Source organism: Neomonachus schauinslandi, chromosome 11 (genome assembly GCF_002201575.2).
Source record: "Neomonachus schauinslandi chromosome 11, ASM220157v2, whole genome shotgun sequence".
NCBI lineage: Eukaryota > Metazoa > Chordata > Mammalia > Carnivora > Phocidae > Neomonachus > Neomonachus schauinslandi.
This window is the reverse complement of record NC_058413.1, coordinates 2,009,972-2,031,806: the sequence shown is the minus strand read 5'-3', so window position 1 is coordinate 2,031,806 and position 21,835 is coordinate 2,009,972. Positions and strand designations below refer to the sequence as shown.

The 21,835-nt window shown below is 62.7% G+C and overlaps 1 protein-coding gene across 1 annotated transcript in view; it reads right to left on the bottom strand.

Annotated features, from left to right (window-relative positions):
* KCNQ1 (potassium voltage-gated channel subfamily Q member 1) overlaps positions 1-21,835 on the bottom strand; it is a 213,485-nt gene that overhangs the window by 159,985 nt on the left and 31,665 nt on the right. The window contains exons 3-10 of the mRNA XM_044919539.1: positions 16,507-16,633; positions 16,039-16,117; positions 15,517-15,613; positions 14,885-15,025; positions 5,671-5,781; positions 4,848-4,943; positions 2,517-2,639; positions 1,401-1,573 (exon numbers count right to left, since the gene is read on the bottom strand). Coding sequence (XP_044775474.1) covers positions 1,401-1,573; positions 2,517-2,639; positions 4,848-4,943; positions 5,671-5,781; positions 14,885-15,025; positions 15,517-15,613; positions 16,039-16,117; positions 16,507-16,633 — 947 coding nt within the window. The remainder of the gene's footprint in view (positions 1-1,400; positions 1,574-2,516; positions 2,640-4,847; positions 4,944-5,670; positions 5,782-14,884; positions 15,026-15,516; positions 15,614-16,038; positions 16,118-16,506; positions 16,634-21,835) is intronic.

The following is a 21,835-nucleotide window of genomic DNA, read 5'->3' as shown; positions in this document are numbered from 1 at the left end:
GGGGCCGTGCGCAGGCCAGCGCCGGGAAGGGGAGGGCACCTGCCTCACACGCCCCTTGGCGCACCTGAATCGCGTACGCGGGCCAGGCTCCGGTGCAAGGCCTGGATCCGGCCAGGGGTGGAATTCATTCCGGCTGCTCGCACCCTGCTGTGTCTGGGCCAGGACTGCGGGCCATCCCAGTGACGGCATCTGCCAGGATGAGGCCCCTCCTCCCCCGCCAGGGCCCTGGAGAGCCTCAGCCACCACCCCCAGGCTGGGGCCACGCGGGGCCCCCCGGGGCCAGGCCAACAGCTCAGGCTCCGGCAACGCCGCAGCCCCAGGCTGGGCTGACTTATCATGTCCGCGGGAAAGCAAAACTCCTCCATGCAAAAGCATTCCACAAAGGAAGCCTGACTTCCCTGCTCTCGTGCCTCATTACCATTCCGCAGGCATCCCCGGGCACTTAATAACAGCAAACAGTCTGAATGCAGCTCCCCGCATTCAGCAAACAGCAGAGATGCTTCTCCCCAGGCCCAACCTGCCCATTAGCATTTGCGGAGAGCCCCCATCTGCATCGCGACAATGGTCCTGCCCCTGGATCCGGAGTTGGGGGGGGTGGGCATTTGTTGGCACAATTGTCCCTTGTGCCCACTCCAGGGGGCGGGCGGGGCGTGCATCCCGGGGGCTCAGCAGCGAAGTGGCCAGATTCAGGCCAGAGCGGAATCCCGACCGCACGGGATGGGGCCGCGGTGGCCCAGTGCCCAGCGGGGTGGGCGCCCTGGCCCGGTCCACAGGCAGCCCCGAGGCACAGGGAGCAGCCGCAGCCCCTTTCCGGAACACTTTCCGCCCTGCTGCCAGGGGACTGGGACCACATGCAGGGGGATGCATCAGGGGTCAGCCGCCTGAGAACCAAGCACTTGGCGGGCTGGGCGCCCATAAGCACAAAGCGTCAGGAACAATGTGAGCCTGTCCCTCTTTGCCACAGTCGAGACAGTGACACTGTCCCTACAGTGGCCAGTAAGCTGGCACGCTCTTGTGGGTGCCGGGAAGATGTCCCAGAAAGGAGAGACAGACAGAGAAGTGCTGGAAGAACAAAGACCCACGGCGTCGAGGACGGGGACAAGTGTGGGTGCACAGAGCTGGCTCTGGATGCCCCGTCCATGCTCTGCCAGGAACGGGGGGGCCAACACGCATGGGCCGCCTCCGTTCTACCAGACACGGGGCGCCAGCCACACGGCAAGACCGAGGCGGGGCCTGGCACCCAGCCCCCCAGAGCATGGAACAGAGCAAGGGTAAGGGTCCCTCCAGGGTGGGGTCCCACCTCCTCAGAGGGACCTGCTTTTGCGCTGTGGTGGGGAGGGCAGGACGTTGCCAGGCAGACGCCAGGTCAGCGGGAGCCAAGTGCCTGTCCCCGTCCCCACACCCTCGCCCGGGGCGAAGGCTTCTCACCAGAGCTGTCACAGTTCTCCATGGAGAAGTGGTCCGGCCTCCGCACCTCTGAGACAGGCTCGCACGTGATGTGGGGGACTGTGAGCATCTTCTCTCCGGGATTCACCCCGTTGTCCTTGTCCAGTTTGAACTTCTTTCTCTTTACCTAAAACGACAAGCAGTAAGCCGGCAGTTCCCGGGCGTCTGCTAGCCCCAGAACCCTCTGGCAGCCCCCGCTGGGCACCTGCCAGGGAACCAGGCCTCAGGGGCCAAGCGCAGCCGGTGGCACGCAGACGGGGAGGGCCGCGGCACTGTGGGGCTGCCGGGGGTCCCGCGGGGGGCTCGGCACGGGCGCTGCCCGGGAGCTCGGGCGGAGGGGCGGGCAGGCAGGTAGCCGGCAAACAGGTAAACATCCCAGAGTGCACCGGGGCACGTGCCGACAAGGGCCGCCAGGAGGGACGGTGTGTGGTGGGGGCGGCCCGGAGGCCAGCCCGGGGCCAGCAAAGGCCTCTCTGAGGCGGCAAAGTGGAGGCGATGGGGAGTCTGGGAGGGTGTTCGGCACAGGGAACAGAGGGTGCAGGGGCTCTGGGGGCAACGGGCTCCCGGGAGAGCTGGGCGCCCCCAAGCAGGTGTGGACATGGGCGCCACCCTCATTCACACCAGCCAGTCACGACATCCTTGCCCAAAGCCTGCCCAAACCCCCTGCACCACGACCTTAAGGCCCTCTTTCTGGAGCTGGGGTGCCACCTCTGCCCCTACTGACACCCACCGTGCCCAGCACAGAGTCTGACATCAGGGCCCTCTTGAAAGCCTTCTCTCCCACCGCCGGCCAGAACCCAGCCGATCCTGCACCCTGGGGCTCCTCCTCCGGGTCCCCCACGGCCCTGGCCTTGCAGCACCAGTCCCACATGCCACGGAGCCATGGGGATCCTGGGGCGGTGGTGCCCGGCACACCCGTCTCCCCCCAACCCCGGGGCCAGAGTGGTGTTGCTGCCCTGATGGGAGCTCAGCTGACCCCAGGGTCAAACCCTGGCCAGGAGCCATGGCCCCCAAGGCCTCCCCACCCACTAACGAGGGACCCTGTCCGGGCGGCAGGTGGGGGCTGTTACCATGACAGACTTCTTGGGCTTGGGGCTGGGGGACAGCAGCACATGGCTCCGAGCGGGCTTGCGCACATAGATCTTCCAGGTGGAGGACTCGGGGTTCTCGGCCGCGTAGCATCTCCAGGCCGTCTGAACCAGCACAAGGGAGAGGTGGTCAGCTGCCGAGCTGCCCAACGGCCTCCCACAGGAGCTGCAGCTCTCCGATCCTGCCCGCACCCCGTCCTGCAGGCAGCCCCCACCTCCCAGGGCCGTCCCTGCACCAGGCAGCCCACAGCCCCACACACTGGCTGGGACTCGCAGCTCGACACCACAGAGGCTTCGTCTGTGACCCCAGCGCACTTGCCGCCACCTCCCCAGCCTGGTCCCTTCGCAGATGCAAAGACACCTGTCGGCTGCCTCTCCTGGGCCACGCACGGCGGGTGTAGGGACGGGCACAAAAACAGGATGTCCTGGGCCTGTGGGCACCAGGCAGGAGGGGTGGCGGAGCAAGGCCCCTCCCAGAGGCCCAAATGTGGGGTCCCAGTGCCTGGGCACCGTCTGCAGTCATGGGGAGTCTCTGGACATCACGCAGGTGAGGAGGGCCTTGGGCCCACATTCTAGAAAGATGCCCGTGGTGGCCACCATGCAGGGATGACCCGGAGGAGAGGACGCCGCTGCAGGGGATCCGAGGGGCGGACACACCGCGTCTGGGTGGACAGTGAGGGACAGGAGGGGTGCCAGGAGCCTCAGATGGGAACGCATCCTGGGGGTCTTGTCGTTGCTGGCTGCGGGGCTGCAGGGTTCCTGGGCGGCCATGACACCACCCGCAATGGGGACCTGGACAAACATGGCAGCCCTCATGCCGCCCACGAGAAAGGCCACAGGCCTGGCCCCTCCGAGGCCCACGCGCCACCTCCACGTCCCACCTTCCCCAGTGGCAGGCACGTGTCCTGCCCACGAATGTATCACCAGCCACTGCGTACTTCCCACCTCCCCGGGGCCCCCATCCTCCAGCGGCAGGCATGTCTGCCACCCCCTTGAATGCACCACCCGAGCGTGGCCTTCACAGGGGGGGTCGCCCCCAAGGCACAAGGCTCAGCAAGGAATCCGCAGCACCCCCCTCCCACCGGCAGTCTGCCCACAGCGGCCTGGGCTGGTTTTATGGCCTGATTTATGGTCTCCCCGAAAGGAGAAGGCTGTGGGGCCGTAAAAGCAGGCCTGAGGGGACCCAGCCCCTCGGCTTTATGGCCCCTGCTATTTCCTTCCCGTTCAGGTACTCGGTCCAGGCACCAGACGGTGGGTTCCGGAAGGGCTTCAGAGGGACAAGGGGGAGCCCGGGGCTGAGCTGTAGCTCCCAGGCGGAGCCATGCCTAATGGCTGGCGTTCCCTACGGGGTCCTGCCCAGGGCAGAGGGTGCAGGCGACAAGGCCATGGGGGTGACCCCAGGCCGTCCCCGGGAGACATCCAGTGCTGGGTACAGCTGCCCCACTGGGCAGAGAGTCCCACATCCATGGCTGGACACGGACCACGCCTGTGCCCTGGGCCTGCTCATCCCCACTCCTCCGCCCCCAGGCCGTCTGGGACCCGGTTTTCAAATACGGTTTTCTGCCTGAGTCTGTGTTTACGTTAAAAGGACCAGCCATCCTCTGGTGTGTTCCCAGAGCCCTGGGTCACAGAGCAGAGCTGAGTGTCTGGGGGCTCGGGGCCCCGACTTCCCCCACTGTTCTTAGGCTCTGTCTCCTCCAGCGCCCAGCAGCCCTGGGGTCCCCATCGGGCACTGAGGGGCCCCGGAATCCAGGGTGGGGCCATGCCACTGGCTCTCCAGTCCCACTGCTGTCACTGGGGAGTCCGAGCCTGTGGGGTGCCGGGGATACCCAGAAGGTGCCCATAGTGCACGAGCAGGGCCCCAGCCCCCCTGGGGGAAGGCCATACTGGGACTCTTCCCTTTTCCCTCCCAGACCTGCTCCAGTGCAGAGCCGGTGGGCGGGGGGGGTGGCCATGGAAGGAGGACGAGGGAGCAAGACGCCAAGGCTGGTCGCTGTGGCTGGGAGGGGAGAGGCCCACGGAAAGACCCCCCAGGTCTGCAGCACAACCTTGTCCCCTGGCCTGCCCCGCAGGACACGACCTTCCGCAAGACCCTCCAGGGAGGGAGCTGGGCGCCCTGTTCCCGTGTCCACCCTGTCAGCACGGCCCACGTTTCCCAGAAGGCATGGCAGTGGGTGCGGGTCTGCACCTCTGTTCCAGAGGGACCCGCATGGAACATCATGGCCAAAAGCAGTTCTGGAATCTCTGAATGGACACCAGCTGGTGTTCACCCACAGACGCGAGGCCAGACGTGACAATGGCGGGCGCCATCACCTGGATGAGCGAGGCTGCCGCCGGGATCTGCCTGTTGAAGTGCTTCTGTCTCTGCTTCTGCTGGACCTTCAGGGCAAAGCCGGAGCCAAGAATCCCCTGGGAAGGAGCAGAAACCAGGGCTTGTGTCCACACGGGCAGCCACCGCCTGGCCTGGCCTGGCCTGGGGGACAGGACGGGTGCCAGGGGGATAGGGTGGGTGCCGGGTCGCCGGCTCCGGCAGAAGGTAGCCCCCTGTGAGAGGGTCTGTGGCTGCATCCCCGGGATTGCCAATGGGATGGACGTGAGCAGCTTGTCAGGGAGGGAGCTCCCCATCTGCAGAGGGGATCAATCGTACACACACGCAGACACACACACACGTACACACCCTGCGTACACTTACATGACACACAACACGTGTGTGACACACACGGAATCCATACATGTGTCTGTAGTGAGTGACGTGTCACATACGCCCACACCCTACACGGATACACGGACACACGTACCCACGTGCACACATGGGGAACTAGAAGGCGTAACCCTCACGGTCCATGATTTCTGGGGAGGGCACAGGTCAAGACCCGGCCCAGGTCTCAGCAGGTGCGCAGACTCTGCCTCCGCCACCATGGGGCAGCTGCAGCTGGGGCCTCCCTGCGACCCCTCAGGGTGCATCCCCCGGCCCGCACCCCGCTGTCTGCTACCCAAGATCTCCACTGGCCGCCGCCCACACCTGCTGCAAAGGACGCTCTGGGGGCAGGGAGGGCGGGGCACCTCTGTGAGCCGGCCTCCTGCCGGGGGACCCCTGCTGGGGAGTGCATGCATGCCCCCGGCACAGAGCACCTACCGCTGGGAGCGCGAAGAAGGAGATGGCGAACACAGAGAAGCAGGAGGCGATGGTCTTCCCGACCCACGTCTGGGGCACCTTGTCCCCGTAGCCGATGGTGGTGACCGTGACCTGTGAGGGGACGGGGGCAGGGCTCAGGCCTGGAAGCTCGGGATGGACAACCGTCCAGCCCGAACCCGCCACTCCGTCGACACGGAGCTCCCGCCTGGCAGACGGTCGTGGTGTCCCAAAGCCGATGCCATACAAGGAGGAAGTCCCTGGGTGTGCACAGGGGCTGGGCACCAAGGCGGAGCTCCCAGCTCCACCGCCTGCCCTGCCCCGTAGCAGTCCCGCCACCCGGGCCACCGACATCGCCGCATGGCGGTCCCCAGGAGTCTAGAAGCTCCCACCAAGGCTGGTCCTTGACCAAGAGGACAATTATGACGCTCCACGTCCTGATGCCACTCCGGGCACCAGATGTCTCAGTCACCCTTCTTCCGAGAGAACCAGACGCAGCCCAAGCCTTCTTCTCGGTGGGGGAGCCGACCATCGGAGCTTGTGGTGGGACCACGGGTGCAGGGGCTGCCCTGCCCCAGGCTCCCGTCCTGCTTGCATCTGAGGTTTGCTGCCTGGGGCCTCCAGCCTGAGCCTGAATGTGACATCCTGCAGGATTCGAGGGCCCAGCCTGGCTGAGCCGGTCACTCAGCCCTGATGCCCTCAGCCCACACCTGCCTGGCTCTGGGCCCTGGGGCTGCCCGTGGGCTTTGCAGGCGTGGGCTCTGAGCCTGGCCAGATTCACATCTTGTGGGCACATGCTCACACCTGCACACCAGGGCATCAGGCACAGTGGCCCAGAGAGTCCACGTGTCTTCCTGCCTTTGGAGGTCAGCCTGGCCGGCACCTGCCCGCCCTGTGGTCACACGGGTCCTGTTCTAAGCAGCCTGGCTCCTCTCCTCCAGAGCCTCCAGTACAGGCCAGGTGAGAACAGCCTCCGGCAGGCCCGGGAAGGTCTGCACAGAGCCTTCCCTCGATCCCCTGTCCCGAGGAGCCAGTGCAGGGAACGGGGGATATAGAGCCAGGGCCTGGGGGGCCTACAGAACAGACTCCAACAGAAGGCAAGGCCCAGACAGGACGTGTTGAGGTCTGCGGCAGCGACTGCTAGTCCGACCCGGGACCCCGGTGGGTGCACCCCACCAGCCACAGAGCACGGAGGGCGGGAGAGACCCAGCGGCCACAGCCAGGCAGGGACACACGTGACCACTCGGAGCTGCGGGAACCGTAGGGGAGGAGGCAGGCGCGCCAATGAGCCTGTCAGCACACAGGTAAGTCCGGACAAGCACTCAGCTTCTAGCACCGGGGACAGCCAGGGCCGGCCACTGCTGAGCCCACGGCAGCCTAACCACGGCAGCCTGACCACGTGTCCTGCTTGGGGTCCCGGGACTTCTACAACGTCACTGTCCGTGGGGAACACACATTCCCCCCCCGACACACACACACGGAGCACGCTGAGCTGCCTAAGGACCAGTCCTGTAAAGGGGCCACCTGAGCCTGTGGAGGGGGTGCAGACCCACTAACGTGCCTCCACGCAGCTGGGACACTGCACACACACACGGACACACGCAGCAGCCCGATGTGCTCCAGCAGTAGCATGGCACACACGTGTGTGTGCGTCTCACAACAAGGGCGCGTGAGGAGGGGCCGGTGCCCACATCGAGCCCAACACACTCCAGGCTCCCTCGGGCCCATTTCCCGTGCACACACGTGCACATGCCATATACACACGCACACACATGCCGTGCACACATGTGCACATGCACGCACACAGCGCACACACATGCACACACGCACACACACGCTGTGCACACACAAGTCATGCACACACATGCACACGTGCTGTGCACACACGCGCACACGCTGTGCACACACGCGCACACGCACACACGCCGTGCACACCCGGACCGTGGCGCAGGTGCCAGCAGGGAGCAGCCAGACCACCCCAGGGAGAAGGACAAGCCCGACAGCCAGCTGGCAGATAAGGGGCCCTGGGGAAGCCTGGAGTCCTCTTGTCTGCAGGGGGTCCTCTCTGGACGGCCTGCGCCCCAAGTGTGAGGCCTGGGCCGCAGCTGCCTCTGCAGAGACCCGGGTGCACGGAGCAAAGGCGGGTCTGGGGCTGTGGGGTTTACAACGGGGTGAGGGCAACAGAACCGCACCCTGCCCTCTTCTAGAAAATAATATTTTTCTAAAATTATTTATATGAACATAGAACAGGTCTATTACCATTTTAATAAATTGACATGGAAACGTTTTTTAAATTGCTCAGTGGTGCTTTCCTACGCGCTAGGCATGGATAGGTACGACCCACGTGAACAGAGGCTCTCTGGGGTCCGCAGCGATTGTTAAGAGTGGACCTGAGACCAGTAAGTCTGGGAGTGGCTGCTGGGCAGGGAGACGCAGGGGCCGCCATGGGGGGGCTCCCACTTTGGGGACCAGGTTTAAGGGCGTCCCAGGAAACTCAGGCATCAAGACAAATAATACCTAATACAACCTTTTAAATGATCAAAATTAATACCAAAAAACCCCATGATGATGGGGAAGCGAATGTGGGGGGTAGGGTGGGGCGGGGTGTAGGCCAGGGCCCCCGAGACCATCTCCCTGAGCGGACCAACCAGCATCCTGGTTCCTCTGGCCCCACGATAGCTGGTACACCAGGGCTCCCCGCTGCGGGCTGACAGACGTCGGGGTGGCAGGCCTGGTGTCCCCCACCCTGTGGAGGGTACGTGCCTCTCACACCCAGTCACAGACCCGCTTTGTTAGCGATGCCCTTCAGCTCTCGGAGGCCCACCCCAGAGAGCTGCTGTTCTTTCTGAGATCATAGGCTCAGGCAGCTCAGGATGGCCCGTCTCCAGCCGCTGCGCTCACCACTCGCCCCTGACCGGGCAGTCCAGGGTGCAGGGCTGCACATCCTGGGCCCACAGATGCGGGGAGACACAGCGTGGCCACCGTGGCGCTCCCCTGGGCACCAGCCACCAGGCAGCGGCCCACGTGGACCAGCTCACACACAAACCCGTGGATGCATGACACAGGGGACAGGGCTGTGGAGGTGGGAAGGAGGGAGACCGAGGCATCCTCGTCCTCCGGAAGCTGGCAATGGGCCGTGTGCTTGCCTCTGCATCTTTGCTTACATTTCCAGGGACAGGAGGCAAGAGAGAAACTTCTAGATCCCCCCAACACACACTCTCTGTCCTGAGAACCTGGCACCGGTGTTTTGTTCTCCTTTCTAAGGCAGACTCTGGAAGGCCAGCCTCCAGCGAGATGGGAGGGTCAGCCCAGAAACCGTGGCTGCCCTGGGGGTGTCGGGCGGCCCATCTGGAGGTGTCGTGGCTGTCTATCCACGTGTGGGTGTGACAGCAGTGCAAGTGTAAACACTTAGGGGCTCACACTGGTGGTGCATCCACTTGGCAAACTTGGGACGGTAACGTGAGTTAGGGACCAGCTTACGGAGGGGAAACTGAGGCTGGCAGGGGCAGGCACTGTGTGCAAGGTCTTACCACTGGTAAGTGACTGAGCGGGCACAATCCACTGGTCCACATCAGGACGAGGCGAGGCTGCAGAGCAAACCCCCGGCCAGAGGCTGCCATGCCGCCACGGGCCAGCAGCCTGCCCGCAGGAGGCTGGAAGGACACAGCCAGGGTGAGGAGAAGCACGGACAGGGGGGCGGCCGGGCGGGTGGCAGGACAGTCTCGGGCCGTGATGGGCGGGGGCAGCGGTCCTCGGGCACCTGTCCCGAGGGTGTGCTCAGCCCTGGCTGCCGCAGGGCTGCCCTGGGGGCCCCAGCCTAGCTGGTGGGAAACGGCCACAAAGGGGCCACGTGCTGGCAATGGGGGCCAGGGAACAGCCCAGCCAGGCAAACTATGGGTCAAAGGACAGCAAGCACTCCAAAAGAAACCGGCTTCCTTTCCATGGGCAGGGCGAAATCGCTGAACACACCCATACTGGAGCCTCTCATTCCGTGAGTCTGTGGCTGCACTCAGGAAAGCTCGGGCTCCAGCCCCACCCCTGCGTGGCTCACGGGCCCTCCCTGACTGCCAGGGCAGAGAAGGCCCTCCAGGGATCCTGCAAATCACCCTGTGCAGGCCAGGGCTCTAGCCCTGAGGGCACAAGATCCAGGCTGCCCGGCATCCTGCCGCACCTGCGCTAGCGCTGAGTAAGACCACAGCGACGCCCCAACGTCACATCTGCACGTGGAGAAATAGGCCTTCCTGATGATAGCTGGCCTCACCAAGAGGACCTCACGGTCCAAGGAGAGTCCTCACGGCTGCAGAAACCTCTGCTGTCTCCCTGGGCCTGCAGTCCCCTTGGTGAGCCCCACGCCAGCCCGAGGAGGTGCTCTGTGGCCTCCCCATTTTACAGATGGGGAAACTGAGGAATGGCCCAATCGCGTGCTCACTGGCCCCAGGGCCAGTTCCACGGTGCCACTGAGTTGGCATCCTTAGAAGTGGACGCCGTGGTCCGCCATCCTCGTTTCCACCCCACTGCCTGATGAGTCTTCCAGGAACCCCTTCCCTGTGGCTGGCCTCGCCCAGGCCCTCAGGATGGGGATCAGAAACACGAGGTCCTTTGGGTTTAGGAGGGGCTAAAACACATGCACCAAAAGGGGCCACTCTGTGAGGAAGGTGCTGGAAGTGGAGAGCTGGTCAGGGGCAGTTAGTAAGACTCTCAAAACCAGAAGGGCTCAGGGGTGTGATTGGACCACGGCAGCCATACACACTTTAGTGTGAGTTAGCCTGCCATGGGTCGAGCACAAGTGTCTGGCTTTGGGGAATGCCTGGAGAGCTGTGGCCGGCAAGGGCCCCCCACCATTTACACCCAGCCTTTGCTGTCTCCTCGCTGGGCGCCTGGGGCCCCAGGCTGCCCATATCCTTGCTGACTTAACTTCTCCAACAATTCGTGGGCGTGGGTACTCGTTTTGTACCCAGTTTACAAACGGGCCCGGAGAGGTCAGGTAACCTGTGCAGGCCACACAGGACCCCCACGTTCCTGACCACACTCCTGACGACAGTGTCACATGGACGCCTGTCTCACAGTGTTCCCTGATGCTGACCATGTTTCTTTCCACTGGGCTGAAGCTGGAAAGTTCTTACGCTCACTGCCATGAGCTGAACCCCACCCCAGAAGAAATCCATCCTGCTTCCTACCCTCACCTTGCGGTCTCCTACTCATCCTGTAAAACCTATTGCCAAGGTCCTTCCTCGGGGAAGGCTCTCTGGCCGGGCTCCCGGAGCCCCCAGTCCTTACCCCACACCCAGTGGTCTACAGGCACAAGCCTGGGGTCCTGCAGGACTTGGTTCTCAGCTATACAGCCCTCACAGGCTTTGCGGAGAGCTCCAGGCAGACAGAGCCCCAGGACACGTAGGGTCTGAGTGCTGGGGTGGGCACCTGGCCTGCCACTCCCGGCTCACGGGCCTCAGTTTTCCCAGCTTCAGATGAGGTCCTGACACCGGCCCCATGTTCTTGGTGGTGCCGACAGGCTTGCATGTGAATGTCTGGAGGGTCCTGTCCTCACCCAGGCCCTTATTCAGCCCCCAGACCCAGCTGACCTCACCCGGCCAGGAGGCACTCTAACCCCGGAGGCTGGACCCGTCCGGAGCCGCCGGCTGAGAGAGTGAACAGGAATCAGACTCTAAATGGTGGTTGAAATGCAGGGACGGGCTTCCAACATGTTCACTCTAAAGACTAAATTTAGATGCAGGGGGTAAACAGAGCCCAGCAGCCTCCTGATTTGAGAGACCCCCGGGCACTAAACAGAAGAGCCCGTGTCTGCAAAAACGGCTTTTCCCTCCACTCAAACTTTAACACAAACAAACGCATTTTGTTCCAAGGGCGAAGAAAAAAGTCTTAAATCCTCCCCAAACACCTCAGCAGCCAGGCATGGGGCGCCACACTTGGGGGAGAGGGGGGCTCTCACACCAGTGTTGGGCGTCCCCACCCGGGCTGGGGGGATGGGAGGAGACACTCAGCCATTGAGCGGACACCCCTGCTAGACGACCTAGAACTGAGGCTTGGGAAGGGGGGCGCTCCTCGTGAAATCTGGCTGGGACACCGCCGTCCGGGACTGAATAACGACCCCCCCCCAGATTTCATGTCCTCCCAGACCCTCAGAATATGGGCGTATTTGGGAACAGGGCCTTTGTCGAGGTGGTTACGGGAAGCTCTCGCATGGAGATCATCCTGGTCAATCCAGGCAGGCTCTAAACCAAAGACAAGTGTCCTTATAAGAGACAGGAGATGTGGCCACAAACCCAGGGATGCCTAAAGCCCCTGGAAGCTGGAAGAGGCAGGAAGGACCCTCCCCTGGAGCCTCCAGAGGGAGCGTGGCCCTGCCCATGCTTTGATCTCGGACTTCTGGTCTCCAGACTGGGAGAGAATACGTTGCTCTTGTCTTAAGCGCCTCAGACTGTTGGACTCTGATGGCCTCCCCAGGAGACGAATACCCCCGCTGTCCCCAGTGCCACGGCTCGTGAACTCACTCATTCATCCATACAACAGACACTGCTGAGCCCAGATGCTTAGCACACCTGGGGCCATCCCGGGGCACCCGCAGCCTGGACGGACTCGAGGGTGTCTGCATACCAGCTCCCCTGCAGGACTCCCCCGCCTCTTCTCCATGCAGGGGATGGCCCTTCTCACTTCCCGGTGGCCCAGACGCCCTATTTTAGGGTCTATCCTGCACATCTCTAAGAAGGCGCTCTGCCCTCTGGTCGGCCCCCAGCCCAGGCCTGTGGGGTGAGGGGTGCGGGGGGGTGCAGGCAAATCTCGGGGCGGACCCAGTGTGGAGGCCAGAAATGGCCCAGCATGTGGCCTTCGCCGCCCCTTCCCTTGGGTGCCCCAGGGCAGCACCCCCTGGACTGTCTGCCCCCAACAGAGAGCCTCGGGGCCGGTGCCCCCTCCCATGAGAGGTAAATGGAGCCAGGACACAGAGAACGGGCAGAGAACAACTGCTGGGCGCAGTTGCAAATCACCAAACTAGCTTAAAAGCCCCAATCAGGGCCCGCCCCGTCTTGCATTTCTTGAGCTCTGTTTGTCCGAGCCGCGCCAGGAACACAGCCCATAACTCAAGCCTTGGGGGCCGCTCCTGCCCGGACAGCTGCAGGGGCAGCCGCGGCTATGAATGGGAGCCGTTTGCCCCAGAGCCCCGGGGGGCGGGGGGCCCGGGGCGGCCCCGAGGCACAGGGCCTGGCAGGAACAATGGCCAGACCAGGGCCCATGGTGGCCGAGGCTGGGGCTGCAGCTGACGGCGAGGGCTAGAGCACCAGTGCCAAGCTGGGCACAAAGGGGCCGTTTTCCCGGCCGGCGGGCGGATGTTTGCACAGGTGTGGGAGTGGGGGCGCTGCTCTGCCCAGGGCTGGGGGCAGGGGAGCGGCCCGGGGAGGCTGGGAGGGCAGCGCCAAGGCTGGGCACCGCTTATCAGCCGGGCCTCGGGCGATCACCCACACACTTCCTCCTGGTTCTGGGCGGCCTGTCCCCGCACGGGCCCGTCACCAGGATTCGGCCCCTCCACCCACCACCGGCAAGCTCCCTGCTGGGGCTGAGCCCTCCCGCCCTAACCTGCTAGGGCCTGCCGCACCTGGGCCGGCGAGGGAGCACAGAGACCGGAACCGGGGCCTTCCCCAGCCCAGAGCTGGGTCAGCATGTCCTTCCTTTCCTCGAGCAGCCTGGCACGGTGGAAACTTCCAGAAAACATGCAGACGCGCCAACATCAGGGGCCCTCCCTGTATGTTTGGCATCACAGGCACGAGACACAGACAGCAGGGGCCTGTGGCGGCCTGGGGGCCACAGCGAGCCTCCCCACCCCTGGACAAACTGGGATGGGTCTCCTTTCTGGAGGACGGTGAGGAGCCCCAGGAGAGAGCAAGGCCCACTTTTTCTGGAAGGGAAAAGACGGGACAGACCTGGCTGTTAGCCCCTGCCCAGCGCCCCTCAGACCCTCCACTGCCCCCAAGGCCTCGCCACAGCTCCTGTCCCTGCCCCCCGCACCCTAAAGAGCCCGGACATCAGCCACCCCACGCCCAGCTCTGAGGGGCTCCCCACCCAGCCACGCTCAGCCTGTAACTGGGGCCACTGTCCACTGCTGTTACCCGCTCCGCTGCTCCTGGCTCTGTTCTAGACCCCCCTGGGGCGCTAGCTGGTTGCACCCCAGAGCACTCTGAAGGAGGGAGCGCTGTACCCCATGGGAACGGTGGGGAGTGTGAGGGCCTGGCCTGTGGCCCATGCCCTGATCCTCCCCAAAGCAGGCCTCCACCCCAGGATGCACGCTGCGCACTCGGTTCCCAGGCCGTGTCCTGGTCCCCGCGGGTGGGGAAGCTACCAGCCACCCTGCACTGAAATGGCCAGAACCCTCCCCCTATGAGGCCAAGCTGTGGTGGAGGGTGTGCTAAGGGGCACCCTTCATGCCCTCAACAGTGGCTCCGTGGGCCCACATGGCAAGGACACAGGCAGGACTCAGGGTGTGTGTGGCTGGCGGAGCCCGCGCCTGGCTGTCCACAGCAGTGAGTGGTCCTCTGTGCAATGTCCCCCGTCCCTGCAAGCCACCTGGCCTGCCGGGAACTGCCCCCCCACCTTATGTCCACCTCTCCCACAGACGGGCAGCTCAGGGAGCCCAGCGCCACCAGCCCATGCTCCGGGCCTTGCAAGTGAAGCCAGGGTGCTGGGCCCTGCGGTCGTGTGCCCCAGGAGCCCATCTCCACAGCCAGGGGAGCCTCAGGGCCCCTGGGGGCGGGGAGCCTGCACGTCTCTGGGCAGGGCCCGGCTACGGCATCTGCAGGCCTAGGGCACAGCCAGAACAGGGGAGCGCTCTTCCTTTCTTGCGAGGACCCCTGCCCGTCCTACCTGGGTTGTTTGCTATTTAACGTCGTGCTCCTTGGCACAAAGACGCTCCTGGGGCCAGGACAGACCCTCCCGGACAGGCAGGCCCCACGCCTGATCCCACCCTCCCCATTCGGCCAGGGCAAAGGAAAGCTGTCACCCTGGGTGGGGCCCCACAGGGCCCCACCTGGGGGCGGGCAGGGGCTCCCAGCCCCCACACATGCCTCGTCGCCCCATCAGACACTGGTTACACCAGCTCCAAGACATCGAGGACCTCCCGACGGCGTCCTCTGAGCATGAAGGGTCCACCACAGGGCTCCAGAACCCGGCGCCCTCCGCCCCGCTGCTGCCTGGGGCGCCTGTCCCCACTTACCACCCCCCACCACAGGGCATCCGCGTAGCTGCCAAACTCCACTTGGCCCGACTCGTTCACGGCGTCCTTCTCGGCCAGGTACACGAAGTACGAGGAGAAGATGAGGCCCAGGAAGCCGATGTACAAGGTGGTGATGAGCTCCTGGGGGCAGAGCGGGCAGAGGGCGCATCAGCCAAGCACTCGCAGCGTCCCCGGCCTCCGTGACAACACTCCGGACAGACATCACAGGCCAGGGGCCGGCCCGGCACACGCTCCGGGTCCCACGACGGTTCTCCGTGAATTCCCACGTGGTTCCCATGCCCGCACTGGACGTCAGGACCCCTCCACCCCTCTCTTCCATGGCCGGCGTTGGCCCCGGCCATTGCCCGGAGGGTCAGGCCGTCTCGCAGAGGCTCCGCTGGCCCTCGGCTCAGCCCCGAGAATGGTGGCGACGGGCCTCGCCTTCGTGGGACTGTTCCCATCTGTGGCTTTTAGATCTCTGAGCCTCTGAGAGCCTCTTTTCTCCATCCTGCACTTCTGCCCCTGGCTTCCTGCCCCCCAGCTCGAGGGAGCGTGGCCACATCGTCTGCCTGGCTGACATTGCACCCCGTCCTCCCCACCTCGGGCCCCTGCGCCCCGCCCAGACCACCCACCTGGCGGTGGATGAAGACCACGGAGCCGAGCAGCCTCCAGGTACCTCCCTGACGATCCACGTGCAGCATCCTCAGGATCTGGAGGAAGCGGATGCCCCTGCGGGGGAGACACCTCTGTGCTCCTGCCCCCGACTCACCCCACTCAGGCACCTCTCACCAGCCCCCAGCCCCGCTGCAGCCCCTCAAAGCCCAACTCTGAATCTGCCCGCTCGCCACCACGCAGGCCTCACTGTCTCCTTCTCAAACACAGGGTCGGGGGCTCAGCCAAACCTGCACATCTCCAAATTCCTCTGCTCCCCAGACCAGATTCTGGGGAAGGCCCTGGGATCACCCCAGTTCACTGACGAGCAAACCGAGGTCCCCAGAAGGTTAGGTCCCAGCCCAAGTCCCAGAAGTGCTCTTGCTGGGTCTCCAACCCGGGCAGCCTAACTCCCATGTGGGGTCTGAGCCTGCACCCCCTCCCCTAGCACGCTGCCCCGGGCTCTCGCACCCCCAGCTGGGACGGCTTGTAGCCCATTGTACCTGATGGCTGAGGTGGCAAACACCTGCCCTTTGGAGCCCACGCAGAGGACAATCATGGAGGCCAGGACCACGATGAGGTCTGGGGGGAGGGGTGGCACGTCACCAGCCAGGCTGCTGGCTCAGGACAGGAGCCTGGCGGTCAGGAGGACAGGGCCACTCGGATGGGGCCCTCTGTCTCAGGCACACCCAGGCCCACCCGGCCCACCTCCGTGCCCCACTCCCAGGCTGCTGGGGCAGCAGACCCCCCAACGCTGTGCTGAGCGTGGCCAAGCCCAGCCCCACGAGCAGCGTCTGAGGCTCCCTCCTGCATTGCAGGGCTTAGGGGGTCACCCCATGGCCTCGGGGGACCCTGTCTGTGGGAGCTCATGATGGGGACCCACCCTGCCGGATCCCCATTCCTGGGGAGGGTGCCCAGCCCGTGCCCGGAAAGCTCGGGGTGAAGCTCCCCTGGGGGCAGGCAGGACTCACCGATGATGGAGATGGGTTTCCGGGCAAAGCGCAGCCTCCCCCAGATGCCTACGTACTTGCTGCGGCAGCCTGCCGACCAGAGACGGACCACGTACTCCGTCCCAAAGAACACCACCAGGACAATCTCCTGTGGGGCAGAGGGGAGTGAGCCAGGGGCCTCCACGGGAGACGCCCAAGGGCAGCAGCTAGCCCGGGCCCTGGTCTGCCCCGGGGTGGGTGGCACCTACCGCACAGTCCACCTGGACAGGCCAGTGGCCCAAGGCCAGGTCCACTGCCAGCAGACACCTGCTGCTTTCCAGACCAGGGCCCAAGGGGATGTCTGCACCAAGGATGTCCCCCCAAGGACATCTCGTGTCCTCGCTGGGCCTTGAGAAACCTGGTGCCCTGGGGCCCATGTTCTCCAGCCAGCACTCATATGAACGACTGAGCCCCCAGAGCTCAGGCCATACATCCTAATTTGGGTGTTGGAGAACATCCATCCTCATGGGATGGTCCCTCTTTCACCTCACAGCCACCATGCCACCAAGGACACAGTATCTGGAGACACTTGGCAGCCATCGCTGGGGCCCAGATGCAAGAGCACCCAGGGCGGTGGGGGGTGGGGGGTGGGGGTGGTGGGCACCAAGAGGAGGAGGGGAGGGGTCTCAGGAGGCTCCTTCCACGGCCAGGGCTCTGACAAGGACTGTTCCCCATGTCAGTCTGCAGTCAGGCTACCTCGAGGAGGGGAAGCCAGAGCGCCAAGGGCTCATATCCAGGCTGCAGAGGATGGATGGGCAGTGGACACAGGGTGGTCAGGTGGATGCTGGGTGGTCAGGTAGATGGATAGACAAACGAGGACAGACGGTGTAAGAACCAAGTTCAAAGGGAAACCAGACAACCCAGATGAAGTGGACAGGTTCTTAGAGACAAAAGCCTACTAAGATTACTCAGGAGGAAATGGAAAACCTTAGTAGATCTATAACTAGCAAGGAGACTGAGCCAGTGATCAAAACTCTCCCATCGAAGAGAAGCCATGGACCTGAGGCTTCACTAGTGAATTCTACTCAACATTCAGAGAAGAACTAATCCCAATCTTTCTCAAATTTTTCCAAAAAACTGAAGAGGAGGGAATACTTCCTAACTCGTCCTGTGAGGCCAGCATTCCCCTGACACCAAAGCCAGAGGAAGCCCCTGGAAGAACAGAGGGGCCCAGACCCGAATCCGAGCCGGTTCCCGAGCGTGTAAGAGCGATCCCATGCTATGACCACGTGGGAATTACGTTTGGAATGCAAGGATGGTTCGGCAAAAGAAAATCAATCAGTAGAACACATTGAGTTTACAGAACGAAGGGGGGAAAAGAAACGCTGGACCTCCGTTGATGCGAAAAAGCGTGAGACAAAATGCCTCACGCTTCGCATTGAAAAGAGTGAACAAGTCAGGACTAGGAGACCACCTGTACGTAATACACACCACATCTGAAAACCCCGCAGTAAACAGCACGCCATTGACCACAGGAGTCGTAAGATGGGACGCTTTTCCTCTACGATCAGGCACGAGGCAAGAACACTCACCCCTGCCACCCCGTGTGGCACCGGGCTCCGCACTCCGGCTGGAGCAAATAGACGGGAAAAGAAAGAAAGCGTCCAGATTGGAAAGGAAAAGTAAGAGGACCTCTGTTCACAGGGGATACAGCCTTATGTGTAGAAAACGCCACAAATTCCACATGTGCACCTGTCAGATCTTACTAGAATTCTGCAAGGCAGGGTACAAAGTCAGCAAGCACAAATCAGCTGTACTCTCTCCACCAGCAATGAACAATATTCAGAAGAAAGGACAGAAACACTCCCGCTTACAGTAGCATCCAAAAGAATAAAATAGTTATGAACTAACTGAGGAGGCCAAAGACTCGCAGAGTGAAAATGGGAAAATACCGTGTCGAGAAACGGAAGGAGATGCAGAAGTGCGGGCATGCCCCACGTTCCTGGACCACGTGGGGCAGAGAGGCCAACACCACCCAAAGTGGGCTATAGATACAACGCCATCTCTCCCAAAACCCCGATGAGTTTTTGTTTTTTGCAGAAATAGAAAAACTTATCTTAAATTCACGTGGAATCTCAAGGAACCCTGAGCAGCCCTAACAAAATGGGGTCCATCCATACAAGGGAATATCACTCAGCCTCATAAAGGGAAGAGATTCTGACACCTTCTCCAGCACGGACCCACCCCGAGGGCACTACTGAGGGGAAGAGGCCAGACGTGCTGGCCTCCAGCCGGCCCCCTGCCCTGTAATGGCCCTGGAGTCTGGCCCTGGCAGGGGGCCCCTGTTCCCATGCCCCCCTCCGCCCTCCCCGCCAGGGAGCCCACCACGAGGGGGTGGTGGACACTGTCCCCTGGCTCCCAAGTGTCATTTACTAGGGTGCTTCTGCCATCCGGCTGGTGTTGGGGGCCAGCTTAGTGGATAATAGGAGAAAACGCAGGAAAGTTTACCTCTTCCCTTTTGCAAAGAAATTCTCCTTCATAGCATGGAATCCCATAGGGGCGAGAGAGCCGGGGGCGGGGGGTGCGCAATCCTGCAGGCTCTGTGACTTCACGGGGCTGGCTTGGGCTCCTACCTCGCCTTGGCTCTGGGGGCAGTGGCCTTGGCTGGAGGCTGGCTGAGCCCACCAGGACCGGGGCCACGTTCACCCCCCAGCCCCTCTCCCTCGCCCCAGCTCCACGTGGATCTCCTGAATGAATGAATGCAATGTGTGAACAAACCCAGTGAGCAGGCCGAGAGCGCCCTGTGCCCGCACAAGGCTTTATCTCGTTCACGTGTTTCCCAAGAACCTGGTCCTGCCGGGTCACGGTAGGTGGGATGAGCCTGTGGTCAGTGAGGTGCTCGCGGGGAACGGAGGGGGCGGTCTGGAGTCTGGAGTTTGGCCACCCTCCATGTTCCTGAAGTAGAGACATGGGCGCTGGCATCTTCATGGAGGAGGGCTCACCTGGCGGCCAGGTGGTCCCCAAAGGAGCCATTCCTGGAGCCTCCATCCCAGCTCCGCATACCCACTCACCATCTGGCCCATCACTTTGTGGTTTTTGTTCTTATTTTGCTGTATTGGCTTATTATTTAAATACCCTCTTCGGTTGTGTCCTAAAGAGATTTAAAGTACTAGAAACATCTTATTAAAAAAAAAAACCCTTAAAAAAATAACTAACTATTAAGGATGGGCATGTCTCCCCCACCAAATTATCTTGCTCTCACACGTTGGGAGAACCTGGTCCACAGCTCAGAGCTACCCCTGCTCTCCCAGGGCCGGCTGTCTGAGAACACGGGTTCCCCTCTGCAGGGCTGAGGTGTAGGAATAATTTAAAACAATGCTAATCCTCAAATCCTGTTTGAGTCTGGAATGCAGCACGAGGCCCGGCTGGCTGCAGGCGGGCTGCATGGGGCGCTCACAGTGTCTGAGTGAGGCCCAGACCCAGGCAGGGCCGAGTTCACAGACGCCATGCGGCAGGCACGCTGGGAAGGACGGGCAGGAGCCCTTTACCGTCGGGAGGCATGAGACCTCAGGGATGCACATTCGCTCAGAGACAAAATGACCTCTACCACCGGCAGCCTCGAGTGCCAGGGCCTCAGACCTGGGCGCTGGGACTTCTGGAGGCTCCCTGTGGCTCAAGCACTCCTGGGGCAGATCTCCCGGCCAGCCTGGCCCTTTGCTATCTCTTGGAGCCACCTGTCCTCTGACCTGGGCTCAGGAGGGCTGGACGGGCTAGCCCAAAGCTCCGGGACAGCAGGGGTCCTGGGATGTTTTCCCAGGAGGTGCCTTGGCCACCCCCAGGCTGGAGGCTGCACAGGGGTGTGACTGGGCTTGACCGTCCACTTGTGGAGACTGGGGGGTGGGGGGTGGTATGGGGCCTGCAGGAGGGCTGACCGCCGGACGACACCCCCAGTCCACAGAAGACTCATGGGAGGGCAGGGCCCTCGCCTCCTGGTTCTGGGCTGAGGGAGGCCAGCTTCCAGCCTCAGTGGCCCAGGCCCAGGAGGGGTGACCCCCCCACCCCTGGCCACCCTCTGTGCCCTGAGTTTTCCCCCACCTGGCAGGAGCAGGCCCAAGGGCCATCTGTCTTTGCATACCAGGCCCTAAGCAAGCCCAAAGGTGAACTAAAGGGGCCTTCAAGCTCCTCCCAGAGCCTGCCAACAGCTGTTAACTCCCCCAGGCCCTCTGCTCAAGCCACCTCTGTCCATCCTCACTGTCCATACAGTGAGGTCAGGGTGTGAGGCCCCCTTCTTGGGCCTCACCCCCAGCCTATCCTGAGAGCTTCCCATTAACCCAAGGCAGCTCCGTACCCCAGGCGCTGGCCCGACCCCAGCCCCCCAGTGCTCTGTGCCTGGGACTTTTCTGGTGCCCCCCCACACACACGGCCCCTCTCCAGGTCCTCATGCCCTTCTCAGTCCAGCTCAAGCCCCCACCACCCCCCGGGAACACCATCCACCCCACCCATGGAAACCACTTGGCTCCGCCATCAGACACAGCCAGCCCAGAGGCCCTCGGCCAGCTCCGCCTGGTTCCTGGTGTGCACCCGGGTCCAGGATGCAGGCCGGGAGGCGGGGGTGTTGATGGAGCACGGCCCTGAGCTCTGCCCTGCAGATACAAGGAGAGAGGCTGGGCTTGTGACCGGAATCTCGCCGAGACCACAGTAAAACCAGAGGGACAAAGGGACCCCTCCTGCCCTGGCCACCGTCACACAGACAAAGCAAGACCGCCTCCCAGCTGCGGTCAGCATCGTGGACGAGGGGCCCATGAGCCAGGGTGGGTGCAGAGATCGAGGTACAGAGCCGAGCACTTACTCAGCCAGAAGCTGAGATGGGGGCCTTAGGGGATGGCCGACCAGCCCCCCACCCGTGTCGTCCCATGAGTCTCAGTCCAGGCCGATCCTGGGCTTTTCCTGTGGGTCTCACTGGTGGCAGGTGGTGGGGGTGGCTCGAAGTGATGTTGTCTGTATAGTTTACAATGACTTTTACAAACACGGTTCCTAAGCAAGAACCCAATTAAAAAATAGGTAAAGAATTTGAATAGACGTTTCTCTAGAGAAGACATACAAGTGATCAATAGACACAGGAAAGGATGCCCCACATCACTCGGCATCAGGAAAATACAGATCAAAACCATGATGAGATAGCACCTCATACCAGTCAGAACAACTAAAATAAAAAACACATACAAAAAACAAGTGCTGGCGAGGATGCGGAGAAAGGGGACCCCTCTTACATGGCTGGTGGGAATGCAAGCTGGTGCAGCCACTCCAGGAAACAGTGTGGAGGGTCCTCAGAAAGTTAAAATTAGAGCTACCCTACGACCCAGCAATCGCA